This window comes from Bos grunniens, chromosome 10, assembly GCF_055505025.1.
Source record: "Bos grunniens cultivar Pamir isolate PY7600 chromosome 10, Bosgru_T2T1.0, whole genome shotgun sequence".
NCBI lineage: Eukaryota > Metazoa > Chordata > Mammalia > Artiodactyla > Bovidae > Bos > Bos grunniens.
Window position 1 is genome coordinate 90,573,025 of NC_141174.1, and position 24,407 is coordinate 90,597,431.

The following is a 24,407-nucleotide window of genomic DNA, read 5'->3' on the forward strand; positions in this document are numbered from 1 at the left end:
ATGAAAGGTTCACAGCAGTTCAAACAGAAACACAACGATGGAAGAGCCGAATCATAAAGCACCTAGAGGTCTGGGCGTGCTGAACCCAGAAGACCTGTCGCTTAGCAGTCAGTACTATGTCTGTGATGTGAGCACCAACACCATTAACACTGGGTAATCACCAGATTGTCTTTAAAAATGAGGCATGCTTTCCACAAGACTGAGAGACACTGTAGTAAAGCCACTTACTAGGGTGGCAAGATCCAGCTGCAAGCAGCACTGAGAGCTCATTTATGATCATCAAGTTAGTGAGACATGAGTAATCCATGAAAACATTTTCCTTAGCCTGTGCTATACCAAGCTAGAAAAGATACGTAAGAAAACAAGGCAACCAGAAGGAACTGAGTGCCTACACTCTCATTTCTAAGAGAAATTTCCCTAAATTCTGATCCATAATTGATGACTGTTACCTAAAGCAGTGACATAGTGGAATCTGTTTTAGCATCTTCTTTTTTAAATAAAAAACAGCAGGGAAAGACACTAACATTCCATATAATTTGCTCATTCATAAGATTCTAAACTCATGAATATGTTTCTTGGAAGGCTCTTCATGAGTCTACTTGTTCATAAATCCAAGAGTTCCTTGGGGAATGGGAGTATTTAAGACTGTAGACCTCAGATCTATATCCGTTTCCACTAAATCAAAGTGTAAATTCCCCTTTGAATGTTTGAAACCAGGCACATTCTCCTTTTTGGTGAAAACTGCCATGTATGTCAGAATATATGCCAACCCAAATATAAGGAAATGATCAGTTATCTAAATAAAAAGTTTTTTAACCACTATAAATATACTTGAAACGTAATATTAATAGTGACTTACAATATTTAGTTGTTTTAACTTTAAGCATATTTAACTGCATAAAATAAATATATTAATTTAACAATACTGCTTCTTTCCACTGTTACATTTTATTACATAGTTATATTTATACACACACATATGTAGATTCATCTGTATTTTAGCTCTGTTAGCAAGAGGCAAGAACACCCCAGTAATTAAAAGCATTCCTAACCCCTAGATCTCAGCTTTTAGATTCAATGTCTCACTAAAGGAAACTGGATTCCCTGGAGAACTAGCTGATTCTAGGAACGGGGCTGGGAACATTCTGTGGCAAAAGGACATTCAAAAAACAATGGAGACATATCAAAAGGTCACAGGTACCAGGGATGATGGGGAAAAAAGTATAATAGGATGAAAGGGATCCTAGGACAACCTGAGCAAATTAATGATAGCGGCTGATTATAATCCATTGAATAAAATAAGAACTCAGCTAACCATACTGATAAACAAACGAGTAGTATGCCAACTAATAAAGGTAGAAGGAATAATGGAATTGGAAAGTGCCCACTTGGCAACTATCATAGTAATGCCTCTTTCAGGCAGTGAGTGGATTCTAAAACCAGTATGCAAAGTAAGATGAGAAACAGGACATGTGCTACTGCTGCTGCTAAGTCGCTTCAGTCGTGTCGGACTCTGTGTGACCCCATAGACGGCAGCCCACCAGGCTCCCCCGTCCCTGGGATTCTCCAGGCAAGAACACTGGAGTGGGTTGCCATTGCCTTCTCCAATGCAGGAAAGTGAAAAGTGAAAGTGAAGTCGCTCAGTCATGTCCGACTCTTAGCGATTCCATGGACTACAGCCTACCAGGCTCCTCCATCCATGGGATTTTCCAGGCAAGAGTACTGGAGTGGGGTGCCATCGCCTTCTCCAAACAGGACATTTACAGAGTTTTAAATTATATTCCCACAAAGTATTTATTAACTATAAGGGGAAAAGTAGTAACTTTCTAGTGGAGGGGCCTGAAAAATAAACCAGCAGATAAAAGAGACATTTCAGCTTTCACGGGACTCACATTAGTCTTCAAACCATTAGAATCTACATGAATAACAATTAGTATCTCATACAAAAAGTGCTCAGCAAATGCTGGTAGTTAGCATTTGTGAATATAATCAAAATGAACATAAAAATTTTATGATTCATAAGAGCCCTTTATTGTTTTATGTTTTCTCATTCAGTAGACGCTGAAAGTCCAACAACTATCCCATGATAGTTTTTGCAAACAAAAACAAACAAAAAAGAAGAGGAACTAATACCTGACTTAAAAGGCTTAAAAGCAACCAAGCCAGTAAAAAAAAGCATCATACCCAGACTACACCATTCTGGTACACCAGAACCACCTTTATGTATCAATACTTCAGCATTATGCTTTTCAAGTATGTTGAGAGGTAATTATATGTAAATTTTATCATCATTTGTATAGAAATATGGTCAAGTACAGTGTTTCTGGGGGTCATGCAAGTGCCTAAGTGGTAAAGAATCTGCCTGACAATGCAGGAGATGTGGGTCCAATACCTGGGTCAGGAAGGTCCCCTGGAGAAGGAAATGGAAACCCACTCCAGTATTCTTGCCTGGGAAATCCCATGGACAGAGGAGGCTGGCAGGCTACGGTTTATGGGCTCACAGAAGAGTTGGATACAACTTGGCGACTAAACAACACACTGTTCCTATGTCGATCTCTAAATAAAATACATATGTATATACACACATATATGAAAAATTCCCCTCAGCATGTACAATTAGAGAAATATTTTCTCTATGGGTGACTCAGCACCCTAACTAGTATTTTGCCATTTATTATATAATGATGATAATTGGCAAAAATTTCATCTTTGTTTCTATTTGCTACCAGATTGCTCAGGGTTAAGTTTTACGATCACTGCATTGTTTCTAGGTATTCTACCTAATTATCTCCTACTTTTATTGCTTGACTCTTATCCTTGTTTTAATGATTTTATTGTATTTGTGCTTTTTATTATCTAAAGACTAATTCTTTTCAGAAGGAGGCCCAGTGTAAATAATAAACAAGAACTTCAGGACACCAGGCACCTGAGGTAGGCAGAAAACAAGGTCAATGTGGGTGAAAAAACATGAGAAAGGGAAAAAGGAGTAAAACATAGAGGCATTTACTTCATGATTTTTCATAGAATAGAAATTAAAAAGTTACGCCTTCTGGATTTTGCTTTCTAAGATGGTAAGCCACATGGCACACATTAACAGTCTTATTCTTCTTTCTAGTGAGTTCTTTTTTTTTTTTTAATTTTGAAGACAAAGTAGAAAGCAAAAATTACTAGACAGCAATTTTTAGAAAGCAAAATTTAATAAGAATCAATAGTTAATAGTATCACCTATATACAATTATAATGCTGGACATTGGGGATCTTCTTCCCATACAAACACTCTTAAAATATTTCATTCAGACTTTGAAATTCATCTTAAATAAAAGAAAAACGAAAGAGGAAGTTTGCTACATAAATGGAAACAGCATGAGAATGCCAACTAAACATTGTTACTTGCCATCTGCCTCTGTAAGGATAAGGCAACCAACCATTTTAGTTGTGTTCAGTTGAACACACCCTGAAAGGAGTTCAGGGTGGAAATCAGGAATGAGGCACTCTGCACTCTGGGCAAAACTGGCAGAACAAGCCTTCAGATAGATATTTTCAAAAGATTTTATGGACCCAATTTCTTATATCTTTTCGTATCTAGAAAAGCAGCACTAAAATCATTAACAGAGACATCTGCTCATTGTGACTAGCAGCAGTCTTCTATTAAAACGTGTGCTTGACCGCAGGTAATCCTCTTCACCACAATTACATATATATTGCCTCCCCGCTCAGCTCTTCAGAGCAGATCCCCAAAACTATCGGAGAGGTTGGCTCCAGGCTATAATCTTCATTTTGCCCCCCAATAAAACTTAACTCACAACTCTCACATTGTGCTTTTTTTTCCCTCAGTTGACATGATGAAAAAAACACTTTTTGCTACCCAGTCAAGAGGCCATCCATCTCCAAAGCCAAGAAAATAACATTCTAAGCAACACCATTGGTTGGAATAAATGTCCTGTGGACTCTCTCTTTAAAACTTATTGAAAGACACAGTCCTTTGAAGGACAAAAAAAGTAAAGAGAGGCAGTTTAAGTATAGAGAGGTTTTAATATTCAAAGAACACTATAGCCAACAGTGTAGAGAGAGTTCTAATTGCTCAGTTGTGTCCGACTCTTTGCGACCCCATGGACTATAACCTGCCAAGCTCCTCTATCCATGAATTCTCCTGGTAGGAATACTAGAGTGGGTATTCCACTCTCCAGGGAATCTTCCCAACCCAGGGATTGAACCCGGGGCTCCTGCCTTGCAGGCAGATTCTTTACCATCTCAGCCATCAGGGAAGCCCACTGGTAGGCTTATGATACTACGGAAAACCAATGATACTATGTAAAACAAACAAATTAAACTTCTTAGTATAAGCATTGTATCAAAGCTGAAGGCAAAAGCATTAATTTGAAATGCATCAAAAATAAGATGAATTAGTTTTCTTAGGTTAGTCTCCCAAGGAAATAGAAATAAAAGCAAAAATAAATATGACCTAATGAAGCTTACAAGCTTCTGTATAGAAAAGGAAACCAAAAATAAAACAAAAAAATAACCTATGAACTGGGAAAAAACATCTTCAAAGGATGCAACCAATAAAGGCTTAATTTCCAAAATATACAAACAGCTCACACAATTCAATAACAAAAAAACAAACAACCCAATTGAAAAAATGGGCAGAAGGTCTAAACAGACATTTCTTCAAAGAAGACATACAGGGGCCAACAGGCACATGAAAAGATGCTCATCATCATTAATTATTAGAGAAATGCAAATCAAAACTACAATGAGGTACCATCTCACACCAGTCAGAATGGCCATCATTAAAAAGTCTACAAATAATAAATGTTGGAAAGGGTGTGAAGAAAAAGGTACTCTGTTATACTGTTGGTGGGAATATAAAATGGTGCAGCCACTATAGGAAAACAGTATATGAAAGTTACTCAAAAACCCAAAAATAGAGTTGCCATATGATTCTGTAATTCCACTCCTAGGCATAAAACTAGACAAAACTAAAATTTGAAGGGTCGTAAGCACCCCTGTGTTCACAGAAGCACTATTCACAATAGCCAAGACACAAACAACTCAAATGTCCATCAACAGATAAACAGATAAAGAAGATGGGGTACATACATATATAATGGAATACTACTCAGCCATGAAAAAGAGTGAAATAATGCCATCTGCAGCAACATGGATGGACCTAGAGATTATCAGACAGTGAAGTAAGTCAGAAAGAGAAAGACAAATACCATATGACATCACTTATATGTGGAATCTAAAATACAACATAAATGAAATATCTATGAAACAGAAACAGCCTCACAAACCAGAACAGACTAGTGGTTGACAAGGAGGGAAGTGTGAGGGAAGGAAGAATTGGGAGTTTGGGATTAACATATACAAACTTTTATATATATATAAAAAGTTCTATATATATATAGAACAAGGTTCTACTGTATAGCACAGGGAAATATTACAGTATCCTATGATAAACCATAATGGAAAAGAATATTAAAAAAATATATGTGTATAACTGAGTCACTCAGAGGTACAGTTGAAATTAATACATTATAAATCAACTATCCTTCAGTAAATTAAAAAAAATAAAACAAAATTAAAAAAAAAAAAGAAATACCAAGGAAGCATAAAACAAGCAACAAAAATTTGAATAAGTTTAGACAATATGTGTAAATGGCTGAAGTTCACTTAGAAGAGTCAATAGGCAAAAAAGATAAGAAGTTGTCAAAAAGAAAAAGAGACAACCCAATCATATTCAACATGCTTTATAAAATAAATAGACTAAGTATCAATAGGTAAAGTGAATAAAATAGAAAACATTAAAAAAGATATGTGTATATACATTAGCTATTCAGAAAAAGACAAACACTACATGATCTGGCTTTCATGAGGTACTAGAGTAGTCAAATTCATAGAAATGGACAGGAAAATGGTGTTTGCCAAGCGCTAGGGAAACAGGGAAAGGGAGTTAGAGAAGGAAATGGCAGCCCACTCTAGTGTTCTTGCCTGGAGAATACCAGAGATGGGGGAGACTGGTGGGCTGCCGTCCATGGGGTCGCACAGAGTGGGACACGACTAAAGCGACTTAGCAGCAGCAGGGAAACAGGGAAAGGGAGTTGCTCTTTAACGTGTAAAGAGTTTCAATTTTGTAAGATGAAAAAGTTCTGGAAATCAGAATTTGCACACAATAGAAATACAGTTAACACTAGTTAACTATACACTTATAAATGATTAAGAGGCTAAGTTTCATGTTATCTATGTCTTATCACTCACAAATTTTAAAAAAGAATATTCAAAACAAGACAATATAGCATAAGAAAATATTATAAAGCAACAAGAAGAGACAGGTAACTATTAACTAATCAAAATGATAAGGATTTTCTATAGCTAAAGCAATAGAAGAAATCTCAAAATGAATAAATTTGAAAAAAATTTTAACTATTACATATAAAATTACTAGGCAAAGCTAAAAAGCAAACAACAAGCTGGGGGAAATAATTGGAATATTAATCAAATGACAAAAGCTTAATATCTTTAGTATATAATAATCTCATAGTAATTCCTTAGACAAATGCTAAAACCTTTTTAAAAAAAAAATGAATAACACATATACAGTTTACAGAAGACAAAGTTATTCACCTACTGGGAATCCATAGCTATTAAATAGTCTAAAACCTACACAAAGACTCATAAATAAAAATACTCTTTACAATACAAAGCAAAAAGGAAATAAAAGAAATTATTTGTTGGTAAACAGTTAAATAAATTATGGTATATTCATCCAATCAAATATTATACAGCCATGATGTTTTTGAAGAATATTAATCACATGGAAAAATGCACCCACTTAATGTTAATAAAAACAGCAGATACTAACCTAAATACACAGTACTAGCCCAATTACATTAAAATGTATATTAATATTTAAGACATAAGTTCACAAGAAAACAGGGAAGAAATTACCTTAAAATTTAACAACTCGAAAGATTTTTATTTTTCTTCAAACTTCTTTGTATTTTCAAAATTCTCTACAATTGAGTTCTCTTTAAAAGATATTAATTCTTTAAAAAGAAAACAAGTAAACAAGCCTTCAACTGTACATTATATAATTTAAATGTTCAGTTCCACTTACCTCTTGTCATGGTTGGACTAAACAGTCCCAGTACTGACATGCTAGAATAGGAAATTAGGTCTTTATATAATTCCCCATTTAAATATTCTTCTGCTTCTTGGACAGACATAATGTTCACTGGGCATGAAATCCTGTTGCTGGATGAATATTTATAGTCAAAATTAATTTTAAAAAATACTTCTCAGCTTATAAAATATATATATATATATATGTATACTGAACTTAGTATATTCCATAGGATAAACATCTGACAAAATAAAGACAACACTATTCAAAACAAAACAAAAAAAAATCAGTCTCATTAAATAAAATTTCTATCTCCCCAAAAGTGATAAAAAGTAATAGACAGGTTCTTCTCATCAGTGTTCATACTTCCTTAACCTATCCAAGGTGTGTCAAATAAGTAAGGGAATTAGGAGTTGAATAGATCTAAAACTTAAAAAATCTTAGGGTGAAGCTGAATACTTACAGTTGAATAAATTTTAAGAGATCTTCAGTTCCCAGCATACCAGTGTAAGATACCGGGTTCTGGCCTTCCTTGTACATCTTTACAACAGGAAATTCGGTAACATTTTGCTCGGTACACACATGAGACCAGTCTGCGCAGTTTACTCTAGCAAGCAGCATAGTGGATGTGCCTAAATAAAAAGAAAACGCACATTTTTATAAATGTTAATGCAGAAAACTCAGTTGTTGAGAACTGTTGATGTCTTTATATCCCGTTCTTATTTCAACTTCTCAGCAGCATGACGTACTCCTGGCGGACTCTCTCCCCTTGGTTCTTTGCAGCACCTCCTCCCATCGGCTCCAACCTCTCCCCAGCTGCCTCCTTTTGTTCCGTTTTGCAGGCTCTTTGGCCAGTGGAGTCGGGAGTCCCCTCAAGGCTCAGTTTAAGTTGCTTTCTCTTCTTTCTTCACTCTCTTTTAGACAATCTCAATAATCAACAACAACCTAATAAATCCTAAATTTATAGCTTTGGCCCAGGATCGTCAAAGTTCCAGATCCATGTATCCATACTGCCTTCTCTAGGTCCCTTTGAACAGAAACATCCTCAAACTCAAGACGTCTAAAACCAAACATGGTTTCTTTCCTCTGAACAGTAGTGAACGTTGCCATCCTGAGCAACTCTGAAAGCAAAGTATCACCTTTCACACCTCTTCATTCCTAAACTCCGCAGGTCTTACATTATCAATCCGCACGCCTTCCAATTTTACCACCTAAATTTTGAGTACCTCTTGCATCTGTCCCTTTCTCTTTACTGCCACCATTCTAGTCATCACTTCTAATTCATCTCCCAGAATTTAGTATGTCTCTACGCTGAAGCTAGAGATATCTTTTCAAAACTCAAATCTATTTTGGTATCAGCCCACCTCTACCAATTTTACCAGTCAGGTCTTTCTCACCCTTCAGATCTCTGCATGTGTGACCATTTCAGAGAAGCCTCCACTGACACCCTGATCTACATCTGATTCTTATACTCCTAAAGGACCATGCTCTTTTCCCTACCTCATCATGGAATTATGTACTCATTTGTGTTGTATGATTTGAGCTTCCTGAGAGCAGGGACTGTGTCTGGTTTCCTCATCACTGAGTTTCCAGAATCTAGAGCAGTCCTCGTACATGAAATACCTTAAATATGTGTGTGAATATACTATCTAGGGCCTCCATGATATTTACCTAGGGCTTCTCCGATAGCTCAGACTTCCCTAATGGCTCAGACGGTAAAGTGTCTGCCTACAACGTGGGAGACCTGGGTTCGATCCCTGGATAGGAAAGATCCCCTGGAGAAGGAAATGGCAACCCACTCCAGTACTCTTGCTTGGAAAATCCCATGGACAGAGGAGCCTGGTAGGCTACAGTCCACAGGGTTGCAAAGAGTTGGACATGACTGAGCAACTTCACTTCACTTCACTTCTCTTCTCTGATAGCTCAGTTGGTAAAGAATGTGCCTGCAATGCAGGAGACCCCAGTTTGATTCCTGGGTTGGGAAGATCCCCTGGAGAAGGGATAGGTTACCCACTCCAGTATTCTTGGGTTTCCCTTGTGGCTCAGCTGGTAAACAACCCGCCTGCAATGTGGGAGACCTGTGTTCTATCCCTGGGTTGGGAAGATCCTCTGGAGAAGGGAAAGGCTACCCACTCCAGTATTCTGGCCTGGAGAATTCCACAGACTGTATATTCCATGGGGTCACAAAGAGTCGGACACGACTGAGCGACTTTCACTTTTCACTTCCACATACCCAACCTGTCTCAACAGTATAATTTCATACATATTTACTTAATCTAAATAATTTCTTTTCAGCCTGAGAAAACACATAGCAGAACCTCAAAGAGAAATTCCTACTTGTTCTGTACTAATACAATTGACCCTTGGAAAGCATTGTGCAGTTCCACTTACAGATCTGTTTCAATAGTCAATGCTACAGTCCCACATGACCCAAGGTTGGATATATCCATGGATGTGGAAACTTGGATACAGAGCAGACGTGTATGCTGCTGCTGCTGCTAAGTCACTTCAGTTGTGTCCAACTCTATGTGACCCCACAGACAGCAGCCCACCAGGCTCCCCCGTCCCTGGGGTTCTCCAGGCAAGAACACTGGAGTGGGTTGCCATTTCCTTCTCCAATGCATGAAAGTGAAAAGTGAAAGTGAAGTCGCTCAGTCATGTCCGACTCTTCAGCGATCCCATGGACTGCAGCCTACCAGGCCTCTCTGTCCATGGGATTCTCCAGGCAAGAGTACTGGAGTGGGGTGCCATTGCCTTCTCCAGCAAACGTGTACACGGAGGGCCAAGCCTGTTATACTTGGATTTTCTCCTGCACGGAAAGTCAACGCCCCTAATCCCTGCATTGTCTAAGTCAACTGTATATGCAAAGTTCTCCAGTTCTCCAAAATATATAGTTAGGTGCAGAGATATCAAAAACCAAATAACAAAGTACCATAAAACTCAGCTAATGAAAGAGAGGAAGAAAATCTAATAAAAGGAAATTTTAATATAGTATTAGATCAAAGAAGGAATCTTTGTATATCAATTTAATCCTAAATTCTAAATTAGGATGTAACCTACCCATAAGACTAAAATTGCAAAATGCAATATTTTAATATTTTATCTTCAAAAGTTTTAATACTAAAAATCCATCTTTACATTATGATCCTAGATTCTATCTCACAGGGTCTAGTCTGTCTTATAAACCTGCTACCTAGAACAATGTCTATTACCTATTATGTATCCAGTAAAAATTTGTGAAATGTACCCTGATATTTCTTCATGAACAAATTTTCAGTGTTTACATTGAAGTATGTTAATACCTGAATATTATATGACATACAAAGATAAACCTTTATTCCTTCTAAGCTTGGATCTATAAAGTTCTCTTCTCCTTTATGTTAGTCATTTAGTCAGTAAATGTGTAGTGGTGCATGTGCTGGTGCTTGCTCAAATGGAGTATGATACTATGCACTGCCACCAAAGGATGGAACATGGTGTCATAATAAATGTAGTTCTCTCCCTTCAATAGGCATCCTCAGTGGGTCTAGCACTGTTTAAAATGTCCCAGCAGTCCAAGCTGAAAACTTTGATGTTATCTTTAAAACTGAAATAAAGAATATTGATATATATTATTAAAAAATGATAAGGCTACTTATACTGAAGTCATCACATTTTAATTTTCTTTGCTGTAAAATGGTTTCAATACTTAATCATGTTTCAAGTGGAATAGTCTAATGTTCTAAGATTACTGTAGTATTACACTCCACGTACTTTAACAACACAGCAATTTCAAATAAGGATCCTAATTTAAAAGAAAAACAAAAACAGACATTTGCTGCCACCTTGTGACTAAGTATAAAATATTCTTCATCCTCTTGGACTAAGATTAAATAAGTGGCTTTTTCCCAAAACAACATGAAAGATTATACAACCCCCAAAGTATTACAATATTGTCCTAGTTTATAAAATTATAGTATAGGCTTCACCACAGACATAAAACATTATTGTTACCTATAGTATGCATTTCTATATGAAGCCCCATGAACTTCCAAAATAATCCACCTGATATCTAATTACTAAAAGAATTGTTATTCATAAAGAACATACTAATTGAAAAAAGAAATCAAGTCTTTAGGTTGGTGGTTAATCTTCATTTTTTATTCTACAAACACATACAACTCAGAGTCCTTGCATTGAGGGGTCAGGTCTTTATGTGGTCATTAACAGAGAAGAAAGTAAGAGAACCTCCTTCCATTTTCATTTGGTATCTAGCCAAATGGGCTGGGGAGGGGGGATAATTCTAGTATTCAGGGACATTATCCAATTACTATTTTATTATGGTTTATATTTTCCTACTTTTATATATATATAAATGGTTATATTTTATTTATATTTATATTTTATATTTATATATATGGTTATTTTTTTATATTTTCCTACTTTTTCTTTCTTCTAGTAAGGCTGGAAAACCTAAGAGAAGAAACTTAAATCAGTCTATAGATTGCAATCATAAAGGAGAACTAGAGAGTGACAGGATTTGCTTTAAAAAAAATATTAGGGATCATATTATGTACAGACTTAATCATCCCTTCACTTGGGGAATGAAATAATCAAACGATAGATCAAATGTAGTTTGGAATTGAATGGAAGAGAAATGGATCAACAATGATTTTTTTATATCTCTGATGCTTTAATTATTATAGAACATATTGTATTTAGGGTTGACTTTCTGGAATCAACTTCTTGAATTCACAAAAGCCCCATATATATATATATATATATATATATATATATATATATATACACACACATATATATATACACACATATATATATACATACATACACACACACACACACGTTGTATACCAGTACACCTTTTCCACAAAATAAAATTTTGTGAGAATAAAATAAAATTTATGAAACTCTACTATATTGCTAATTTATTTACTCAACAATTATTAAACACAAGATATTCTGTAGTGTAAGACAATGCACCAAGTCCAATGAACTGAGTATAAGGCATACTTTCTTCCCATAAGGAACTTACTAAATAATAAAAGAGGCTGTAAGCCAATGTCCTAAAAAAACTAAATGGTAGATGCATTTCTGGAGTAGCCAAGAAAAAGCCCATTTAGCCATAACAGCTTTTATTAACAAGAAAAACAGAGTAAGAAGAAATAATATTAAAGATACAAAGCATGATATGGACTGTCTTATTCGAATGATTAAAAAGTATTATACTTACCTAATCCATTACTCTCTCTCTCTTACTAACACTAACAGGCCTCCCCACTCCTCCTTTTCTTTGCTGGGACAGTGGCATAGACATTTTGAGTTCATTGCTTGGATTACTGTTTGTCTACCACTGAATCAGGTTTCATAGAATAGTTAAAATAAAAAGATTCTGGCTATTAAGAAATTCCCTACCCATGAAAAGCTAACTGTATAGCTTCAAGAACACTGGGATCTTAGAGCCTTCATTAGACTGTGAGATATAGGTTTATCTATCAAATTTTTATTTAATAATATTTAGTATATATTTAATAATATTTAACAGTAACTGGCACATAGTAGGCACTCAATAAATGTTTGCTGAATGACTGAATTCAGTCAAAAAGTTTACTGGATTAAGTATAAAGCTATAAGACAGTTTAATGAAGAGAATCAAAGGGAATGCTCCTAACAGTTTTGAAACTCATGGTTCCTTAACTTATTAACTGTGGAGTATTAACTTATACTGAAGTTATCACTTTTTAATTTTCTTTGCTGTAAAATGGTTTCAATACTTAATCATGTTTCAAGTGGAATAGTCTAACGTTCAGTATTAACTTATGTTTGTTGTGGAGACACAAACGTAATAATCTGAAATTTTATGTGGTTTTCTACACCTTTAGCGAGACACAATTTTACAAATAGCTATAGCTCAGAACCAGGAAAATAAACATGCCTACAACAGTGTAATACCTTTCAGTTTAATTGCCACATCGATATAGGACTGCAGAAATGCCATGGATACTGCTTGCCCTACATTAAAAAAAAAAAAAAAAGATATTACAACATACATATTTCTAAAGCATCCATACTTATACATAACAAACATATAGATTAATGGGGTATCTTAAAATTATTTTATACTAAGAAATATTCTAATATGCAGCACTCAGTATTGTCCACACATTCAAGATAGTTCCAAATACAACTAATTTTCTACATTCATATGGCAAGGAGTATAGTTGAATGGCTATTGTTTGAAGATAAAAGCAATATAATGCCTATAAACCTCCAATAACTGTTAATCTATTAAAATCATTAGCTTGATTAACAACAATTTTCCAAATTAGTAAGCTTAACATCTAGTTTAATCATAATCTTCAATTTATAATCAACTATATAATCAGGGCTTCTCTGGTGGCTCACATGGTAAAGAATCTGCCTGCAATGCACGAGGCTCAGATCCCCTGGAGAAGGGAATGGCAACCCACTCCAGTATTCTTGCCTGGAGAATCCCACAGGCAGAAGTGCCTGGCGGGCTACAGTCTATGGGATTGCAAAGAGTCAGATATGACTGAGCAACTACCACTTAGACTATACTATATATAATCAGTTTTACAACCCTAGAAACAGCTTCGAAGTAAATTGTTTAAAAGTGTGGGACATATGAAAGCTATGTCATTTTACAATGTGTAATAACAGAATGCAAAAGTAAAATCTGCCTACTTTAAATGTCCTAATGTGCAGTACAGCAGTCACCTCTAAAGGTTCATAATACTCACAGCCAGCATAGAAAAGCACTATGCTGTCAGAAGCTATCACTGTCGCATGAAATGTCTCTTCCGTTAATTCCAGAGTGAGTTCCAAAGGTAACTGTCTCTTTCTGTCTCTGTAAACAGTTTCTTCCACTTCATCATCTTGAATTTCTGAAATGTTTGAAGAGAAATTAATGTAAACATAAATGTACAATTTAAAATATTTAAGCTCTTCTCCCAGGCAAGCATATGAAAATTTGGCACTTCATAGAAACTCATGAATTCATACTATCTTAATATTTTAAATGCATGATATTTAGAAAACTTTCCAGTTGTCTGGCTTCCTATCTTAAATGACTCTCAGATGCTTCCTGACCTAGAAATGATCAAGTTTTAGTTAATTCCAAAAGGAATTACTTACACTTGTCAAGAAATAATATAATAAATATAAATATAAAAATAATAAACTTGTCAACAAATAACATTCGTTTCTAATCAGTATATTAGTTTATAACCTAAAAAAGTCCTACCACACACGTTTGACAGTATTTCTTTTGCTTCTACTACACGGCAAGCACTGGGATGGACACTAAGGAAAGCAGTGAGCAAAGCAGACGTAGTCCCTGATCACACGGTTTCTATCTATGGAAAAATCAGTCGATAAACTCATCACTAAATAAATATGTAACTATAAACGTGATCAGTTTAAGAAGAAAGGCAAAAGATACACTGAGAGATTTTAACAGGGAGATTTAAATTGGGCAATCCAAAGTCTACCGGATAATCAAGAAAAGAACGTTTTAGACAAAGAGAACAACATAGCAAAGACTCGGAGACATAAAAGAGCTCAGCATACTCTAGGCACTGAGGGAAGGCACATTTGACTAAAGCGAAATAGACTGAAGGAATGACGTGAGAAAACTCTAGGGTTTCTAGATCATGTGTGGATCAGTCACTCAGTTGTGTTCAATTCTTTGCGACCCCATGGACTGTATGTATGTAGCCTGCCAGGCTCCTCTGTCTATGGGACTCTCCAGGCAAGAAAACAGGAGTGGGTTGCCATTTCCTCCTCCAGGGGATCTTCCGGATCTGGGATTGAACCTGCATCTCTTATGTCTCCTTCTCTTGCATTGGCAAGCAGCTTCTTTACCACTAGTACCACATGGAAAGCCATAAGAGGTCATATAAACCAAGAAACTTTTATTTTATTCTATGTGTATTAAGTCATGGGTAGATTCTGAATATGTAAAAATCGTTTCATTAACCACAATATACAGAAATATTGAATCATTATGGTATACAACTAAAACTAATATAATGTTACATATCAATTAAATCTAAAAAAAAACTTCAGTAAGACAGACAGACCCACCCACCCATTCATTCATTCATCTATCCATTCAAATATGTAGTAAACACACATACACACACATATTCTGAATTCACAAATGTCCTGTTGGAAGTCTGTACAGATCATATGGTAACATTGGAGGCACATCCAACTTGATTAGAGACAATTAAAGCTTCCTAGAAGTTGACACTAGCTGAACATTATTAAAAGAAAAATGAAACTTAAGGAGGCAGTAGAGGCATATGAGTAAAACGAACAGCATGTACAAAGCAACAGTGGCATGAAGAAGCATGATGAAGCTGGAAATCTGCATGTCGACTAAGCATCTGATATTAACAATTCTTAACCATGTAGATGAAATAATAGCATTATGTTAATTTTAAAAGAATCCTTACATGTCTGAAATACAGAGAAATATTTATGGATGAATTTATATGTTTGGAATTAGGTGCAAAATAATAAGTAAAGGGCTATGAATGTAACAGGATTAGCCACTGACTGATGGTAGTTGAGTGAGGCCAGGAAATGGTTATCTGGAGGTTTGTTCTATTATCCTATTTTATGATACATTTATAATTCTCTGTAATAACATATTAAAAAGAAAGGAAGTGAGAAAGACAATGCATTCAGAAAACTAAATTATTATTTTCCATATGATTTCCAATACCATAAAAGACTATATCTAGATTTTAGTATCACATCAGCAATTTTTAGCTGTGTGACTCTAGTAAATTACATAACTCTAGGAATTTCAGTGTTCAAACCTGTGAACCATAAGACTTACACTATTAATTTTAAGATACTTTAAAATATCACATTCTATGACACTAAAAGTTATGCCCTCAATATCAAAATTAATGAAGGCCAATTTTCTCATTTACAGTATTTTCTTATTATTCACATATTTTCATTTTCCTGCCAGTCCATTCTTATTTCCTAATCCATCCTTTCTTCTCTTACCTTGTTCTAACACCTTTCTGCTTTCCCATTCTCTTAATAAGCCACTTAAGTTTATAAATATATTCACTCCTCAGCTCTACATTTCACCTACTTATCAACATGTATATATATTCTTTTTAGTCACATAAGTGTTTTTCATACTCTTTTTGTAGAACCCAGTTCATTTAATTCTGACTCACTGTGTGTTCATTTCCTCTGAAGAGCATTTTTCTTTATATTTCACTTTTTCATGGTAACAAACTCTTTCCAAACCTCATCTATTTTTCCTAATTAATGAGAAGGAATGAAAATAAGAGGGCAATTGTGTATTTGGGCACAACATCATACTATATTACAAGTCAATATGGATTACAAACATAGGAAATTAAGACCAAACACCCCCACCCCCAAAACACAAGAACTGGGCTGAGGAGCAAAGACAGGAGAGAGAAAAAACGAGAAGGCAGCACCAGAGGGCAAGCTATCTTGAAGCCAGAGTCACTAAGTAAAACGAGACATGGCAACAAAATTTTGAAAAAGGCAACTTCCGCTGAGGACAGGAATCCTGTTAAAACTGACACCTGGATGGTTCCTGTAACTTTGAAAGTTTGAATATATGAACGATGATAGGAACAAAGCAAGGACCAAGAGACCAGAACACAGACCTGCCTGTATAATGATGATGCTATGGAGAAGAACTCCGGCTTAAATCATCAGCAGTTCTAACCTCTGTATACCAGAAAACTAGAGCAGTGCTCAAACCATGAGGCTGGTCATGTACCAGTTAAAGCTCAGAGGCCTTACTAAATTTATAATACAGATTTTGATCATCATAATAAACTGATCTCATGAAAAGAATATGCAAATTCCTTCCTTCCTGGGACTCATAACAACAGGACTACATAAAAAGTATTTACTCAACGGGACTCATGATAAAAATTCAATAATTTACTAAACGGGATGCATTTAGTAAATGCACAAGACATAATCCCTGCCTTAGAAGTTTATAATAGACCAGTACAGAAGGGAGAAAAGCAAATGAGCAATTTCAGAATAGGATATGTTATAAAGAAGTATCAGGAATGATAATGGTCACAAATGAAATTTCAAGTCAGAATGCTCCACATGCCATTTGTGACTTTGTGCAGATCATTTAACTCTGCCAAAACACAGATTTTTCATCTACAATGAAGGTGACCTCAACTAACTCAGAGGAAAACAATCAAAGTAAATAATGTGTGGGAAATAGCCTTGAAAACTATAGAATACTTCAAAACATAGGTGATAGAACAATAAAAAGAAAAACAAAATTGGCAAAATTCTGTTAAAATTAATTTAAATTATTTTGACATTATGGTAAAATTAATTTAACATTAAAATACTAATGTTAAATGTTTAAATGTTAAAACAATAATTATTTTTAACGTTATTAAAAATAACGTTAAAAATAAGTATAAAAGTGTTATCAAAGTTTACTCCTTTTACTGTTAACAACTGGATTCATTTACAACTACAAATATAACTATATTCATCAGAATTTCATACCCTAATAGGAATAACAAAAATAAATATCATATTGTGGCTCCTCGGTCCTTTTTAAACATGGAATAGACCAGTAGCACTGAAGGAACTGATCTGGAGGATAAAGGCACAGGTGGAAAGAGAGAAGCCTGATATATAACAATGAAAGGTATCACACTAAGCAAAATAGAGCATCCTTGTATCTTTTCACCTAATCAACTTGCTAAAATGTGATTCCAAATTTCTTCAGGTCTCTTCATATTCTTGAATGTGAAAGTTAATTCACTGAAATTTCACTGACCTTAAGGATGCTGGGCAGAAATGGGAGGGGAACATGAGCATCAAAAAACACATTACCTATGTTTAGCTCTGCCATGTCTTCATATTTGACCATTTCCTCAACGTTCATGGTACTTTCCAGATGGAATACTATTAAATCAATATGACTTAACGCCAAAAATTCCACTTGCGTGTCCTAGAAATACATTGATTTTAAAAGATATGACTAGAATATAATGAACCATTTTAATATATTTTACTTGTTTGACACTAAAATGAAACTAAACTTGTGAATTTCAATTTTAATATTTAAAAATAAAAATGGGAAATTAACTCCAAAATATTCAAAGTATCTAAGCATTACAGAAAGATAGTGCATACTACTAGAAAAGAAGGCAAAACATGGAACTGCAAAGCCTCATTTGCTTCTTGTCACAGTTACACTCTGCTGAAATCTGAAGTATTTTACATGTAACAGTAAGTCCTACCTCAATACAAGATACAAATATATGCAATTTTATTGCAAACAGCACCAAAATTCTTTTGATATTTTACATGACTTAGTGACCAAATCACTACCACCACTCAAAATAATACTTAATCTAAAATAAGTCCACTAGAGAGGCCCCTGGTGGCCTAGCAGTTAGGATTGGGGCTTTCACTGCCCTGGCCTGGGTTCAATCCCTGGTTGGGGAATTTAGATCTCACAAGTTGTGCGGCATGGCCAAAAAGAAGGGGGAAAAAGTAATTTAATATAAATAAATAAATAAATAATTCCACTATAAAGTTCAATTGACTGTTTAGCCATAAACATAAAAATAATACCTGGCTCCAGGTATTTTAACAATACCAAATTATATTCCATTGAAATTATTCTATTAAAATTTCTTACACTAAGGCTCAACCAAAACTTTTTTAAAACATGAAATTTTAGGCCACTAGATTATTTCAGTAATCATCCCTGCTGCAATCTCACAATCAAACTTGCACGGATGAGGAGTTGTTTCTTATGGATGAGCAAAGAAAATGGTTTCTGGAGATGGAATCTACTTCTGGTGAAGCAGTTCTAAAGATCATTGATATGAGAACAAAAGATTGAGAATCTTACAAAAACTTAGTTGATAGAGCAGCAGCAGAGTCTGAGGGGATTGACTCCAATTTTGAAAGAAGTTCTACTATGGGTAAAATTCTACCTAGTAGCATTGCATACTACAGAGAAATCATTTGTGAAAGGAAGAGTCAATCAATGTGGCAAGCTTCATTGTTATCTTATTTTAAGAAATTGCCACAGCTACCCCAACCTTCAGCAACTACTGCCTTGATCACTCAGCAGCCATCAGCATCAAGGCAGGGCCCTCCATGAGTAAAAAGATTACAACTCACTAGAGGCTCAGATGATGGTTAGCATTTTTTAGCAGTAACTATTTTTTAACTAAAGCTACATACATTGATTTTTCTAGACATAACGCTATTGCACACTTAACAGACTACAGTATAGTATAAACATAACTTTCATATGTACTGGGAAAATAGCATGAACTTTAATTCTTCTATAAAACCTTTTTCCCAATAACAAAGTAATGTCCTATTTTGGAATCCTTTATCTAATAGTAAAAAAAAAAAAAAAAAAATAGTTTCAGTAAGTATTCTTTCCATTACCTAGTCTAAAAGCAAAGCATAATGACCTCACAATACACATATTTGAACAATATTACAGTTCTCAAAGTATTTTCCTATTTGGTCTTATAAAATTTCTTATAAGTTAGAAGGAGAGGTTTTATAACTATTTCACAAATGAGAAAACTGAGCTGGAAGAAGTTAATTCAGTTATCTGGGCCCAGAACTAGCAGCAATGGAGTCAAGTCTTCTGACTTTTTAACTCAGTATTCATCAGTCACTTCAGTTCAGTTGTTCAGTCGTGTCCGACTCTTCGCAACCGCATGGACTGCAGCATGCCAGGCTTCCCTGTCCATCACCAACTCCCAGAGTTTACTCAAACTCATGTCCATCGAGTTGGTGATGCCATCCAACCATCTCATCCTCTGTTGTCCCCTTCTCCTCCTGCCTTCAATCTTTCCCAGCATCAGGGTCTTTTCCAATGAGTCAGTTCTTTGCATCAGGTGGCCAAATATTGGAGTTTCAGCTCAGCATCAGTCCTTCCAATGAATATTCAGGACTGATTTCCTTTAGGATTGACTGGTTGGATCTCCTTGCAGTCCAAGGGACTCAAGAGTCTTCTCCAACACCACAGTTCAAAAGCATCAATTCTTCGGCGCTCAGCTTTCTTTATAGTCCAACTCCCACATCCATACATGACTACTGGGAAAACCATAGCTTTGACTAGATGGACCTTTGTCAGCAAAGTAATGTCTCTGCTTTCTAATATGCTATCTAGGTTGGTCATAACTTTTCTTCCAAGGAGCAAGCGTCTTTTTATTTCATGGCTGCAGTCAGCATCTGCAGTGATTTTGGAGCCCCCCAAAATAAAGTCTCTCGCTGTTTCCATTGTTTCCCCATCTATTTGCCATGGAGTGATGGGACCAGATACCATGATCTTAGTTTTTTGAATGTTGAGTTTTAAGCCCACTTTTTCACTCTCCTCTTTCACTTTCATCAAGAGGCTCTTTTTTAGTTCCTCTTCACTTTCTGCCATAAGGGTGGTGTCATCTGCATATCTGAGGTCATTGATATTTCTCCCAGCAATCTTGATAACTGAATCCAGTAGTCATACCATAGACTTATGCAAGAGAATTTAAGTTTAAACTATCTGACCATTTGTAAACATATCAACAATTTTTTAGCATATGTTTAAAATATTTAGAAGATATTCCAAAGAGTTCTTAATTAAGAAAAATTTTGGGAAATTTTTAAGAATTTAAAAAATTCAAAAATTTAAGAAATTTACAAAGGAAATACAGGTGATCTCACTAGTCAAAGTTATCAAAGACATGCAAATTAATATGGAAAGTTTTTTTGTGTATAGAAATAATTTTTTTTAAAGATTACTACTCAGTACTGGCAAAGATATATAAAGAACAAGGAATTCTAAATCCTTCTGGTAAAATAATATTTCTGGAAGGAAATTTGACTGTGTATTTTAAAAGTCTTTAAAATTCCCATTAACATGTACACACTGCTATATTTAAAATAAAATGCCTTTCCATGGGAGAAAAGAAAGAAAAATCACATTCAGAAAAAAAAATATGAAAGTCAATTAACTTCACACATGAAAAGTAAATCAGTAGAATCCAAAGAAAACAAAAACCCTAATCTGAAAAGATACATGCACTCCAGGCTTCATAGTAGCATTATTTACAGTAGCCGATATGGAAGCAACCTAAGTGCCTATGAACAGACAAGTGGGTAAAGATGTGGCATACATATGCAATGAAATATCGCTCTGCCATAAAAAACGAATGAAATTTTGTCATTTCCAATAACATAGATGGACCTGGATGATATCATGCTCAACGAAATAAGTCAGGCAGAAAAAGACAAATGCTGTACGTTATCACTTATATGTGGAATTTAAACCATAAAACAAATTAATGAATATAACAAAACAGAAACAGACTCACAGACATAGAGTACAAACCAATGGTTACCAGTAGAAAGAGGGAATGGGGGAGGGGATTAAGAGGTAAAAACTATCATGAATAAAATAAATAATTCACAAGGATATATTGTACAGCATAAGGAATACAGCCAATAGTTTATAGTAAGTTTAAATGAAATATAATCTATAAAATTTTTAAATCACAAAAAAGATTAATTAAAGTGGTTAAGGCCCGAGCTCTGAAAAAAGAAAAATCTCATTTAACAAAATTTACTTCCAGAAATTTAGCAAAGGGAAATAAATCAGTGATGTCCAAAACAGTGTTTAAAGGCAGGCATCACAGCACAATACCAAGTAATGAAATACAACTGTATGTGAAAGGTGGGATGAATACAGCATGAACCTAAATTTCTTTTAAAATATGCATATGTGGATATACATATTGGAGAAGGCAATGGCACCCCACGCCAGTACTCTTGCCTGGCAAATCCCATGGACGGAGGAGCCTGGTGGGCTGCAGTCCATGGGGTTGCTAAGAGTCAGACACAACTGAGCGACTTCACTTTCACTTTTCACTTTCATGTATTGGAGAAGGAAACAGCAACACACTCCAGTGTTCTTGCCTGGAGAATCCCAGGATGGGGGAGCCTGGTGGGCTGCCATCTCTGGAGTCGCACAGAGTCAGACACGACTGAAGTGACTTAGCGCAGCAGCAGCATCAGATACACATATATTTATATAAATATACAAACACACACGGAAAAAGAGATTAACAAATGAAAATAACACACAACAGTTGAAAATGTTAACAGTTATCTCTGAATAGTGCCAATTCATAGAATTTTCCTGTAATAAGCATATGTTACTTTAGGACCATGTGTATTAACCTCTTTTAAATAAGCACACGTTATCGACCAATATAGAAAATGACCAACCTCTTCTGCTCTTCTGATGATAACATTAGTATCGTGAGGAATGTCCACTTCCAAAGAGTCCCTTTATCAAAATGGAAATAAATGTTATATGTTGCCAATCTCAGGAATAATATCCAGGAGGTCAATCTAAAATTGAACTGAAAATTTTATACTAAAAATGTTTATGAAAAAAGATTACAATTTAGTGAGTCTGAGAAATTTTTCATGTAAATACAGACCAGGTTTTCTATACTCTATCTTAATCTACAACTTCATTTAGTAAAGTTTAAAGGTCTAAATATTAATCAAGCTGATAATTAAAGACTTCAACTCAGCAACTGGCTCTAACTATATTAGAATCTATTAGAGATTTGAATTTATTTACCAGTGAACACATTACCAAGAAAAATACTAGTGTCCTGCTAAAGAGAGAACAGTTACTATTCCATGTTTAAAATACCTTAACAAAAGTAGAACTCCAGCTTTTCCCAGAAGACGCCAAGCAACCCATTCTGCAGTTGTTCTATCAGCTTCATAAGTAGCTTGTTGACCAACAATAAAAACCAGTGGTAATCCTAGTTGTAGATGAACAGTTGAAACTTGTGTAGGATCTCCAGCAACTTCAGTCTTCATTTAGAAAAAGAACAAAACGTCTTCACTATGTGATAATAACGTTCCAACATTTGGATTTAAACCCTGCTAATAATAAGTGAAAAAACAAGTCTGTGAAATAAATCCACAATTTACAAAAACGGTCTCATGGTTTTCTAAGTTTCATGCTCCCATGAACCTATATAATTTAAACTAACATATGAAACTAACAAATTCTACAAGTAGTTATACAGATATTTACAACCAAAAAGAATAAGGATATCATAGAGAAACCAAAAAAAGCAATAAATAAAACTGTGGTGCTGCTGAATAAAGAGAAAGAGATTTGAAACAAAAACGAAACACATAACAAATTCTTCCATATAAGAATTTAACATATATAATGACATCTTACAGAACAATGAGGAACATCTGAGCTGACAGCAGCTTGAACACACATCTAACTTCACTCCTTTCAGAAATCCCAGGACAACTTCAGCAGTAGGATTTTTCAAAACAGATGAACATACACACGTGAAGAAGGGAAAAGAGTAAAGGCAGCAAAGTCTTAGAAGCTAGAGAACAACAAAATCCTAAGCCGTGAGAGGAAAGGGTAAGAAACAATTTCACTTTAACTGCAGAATCCTAAAACTGCTCAGGAACTGTCAGTGCCTGGAGCCTCTGGAACAGGGAAAGAAGGAGCAGAAGGGGAATGATGGCAAGAAGGCTCTAGAGTAAGAAAGAACAGACAAAACCTTTGGAGAAGCAGCTAGATCTCTAGATCCTCTTCCCTCACTCCATGAGCTTAGGCAACTACCCCTGCATCACACCAGAAGAAATCTGGGGGGACTGCAGGAACAGCTGAGTGTGAATACCATGCTCAAAGCAGAGGGACTGAGCAACCAAATGCTGAGACTCATTCTGTCCCCTCCCCACTCAGTTTCTGGTAGCTAGAAGCTAGACTTCTGTATTTCAGCAGAAAACTGGAAGATCTTTCTCTGGGGATCTTGAACAACCACAAGTTAAAGCCTAAAGCTACTGACATTGTGGTTCACCAAAACGCTGCCCAGGTCCAACCACCCTATGGAGCCCAAAGTTAACAAGTCTGATCCATAGTCTCAGAATTTCCAGCCAACTTCTTTAGTTTCATATTCTAAATCACAAACAAGGAGTAATAAGCATTTGAGGAAAGCCTCCAACATGAAAGACCAGAACAAACAGAAAAACAAGTAACATGGAGGAAACAGATTATTCAGGAAGAAGAAAGGTTCAGAAAACCACCACCGATAAGCTCAAAAAGATGAGAAGATACTATATCCACAAAAAATGAAAACTAAAGTTGAATAAATCTGCCAGAAAGTATGGCAAAGACAGCTGGAAAATAGAAAAGATAATAAAA

At 35.3% G+C, this 24,407-nt stretch overlaps 1 protein-coding gene across 7 annotated transcripts in view; it reads right to left on the reverse strand.

Annotated features, from left to right (window-relative positions):
• TXNDC16 (thioredoxin domain containing 16) overlaps positions 1 to 24,407 on the reverse strand; it is a 93,158-nt gene that overhangs the window by 21,150 nt on the left and 47,601 nt on the right. For all 7 annotated transcript variants that reach the window (XM_086323054.1, XM_086323050.1, XM_086323052.1 and 4 more), the window contains 7 exons: positions 22,878 to 23,044; positions 22,439 to 22,499; positions 18,026 to 18,143; positions 13,885 to 14,028; positions 13,076 to 13,135; positions 7,590 to 7,758; positions 7,121 to 7,257 (listed from right to left, as the gene is read on the reverse strand). In XM_086323054.1, coding sequence (XP_086179180.1) covers positions 7,121 to 7,257; positions 7,590 to 7,758; positions 13,076 to 13,135; positions 13,885 to 14,028; positions 18,026 to 18,143; positions 22,439 to 22,499; positions 22,878 to 23,044 — 856 coding nt within the window. The remainder of the gene's footprint in view (positions 1 to 7,120; positions 7,258 to 7,589; positions 7,759 to 13,075; positions 13,136 to 13,884; positions 14,029 to 18,025; positions 18,144 to 22,438; positions 22,500 to 22,877; positions 23,045 to 24,407) is intronic.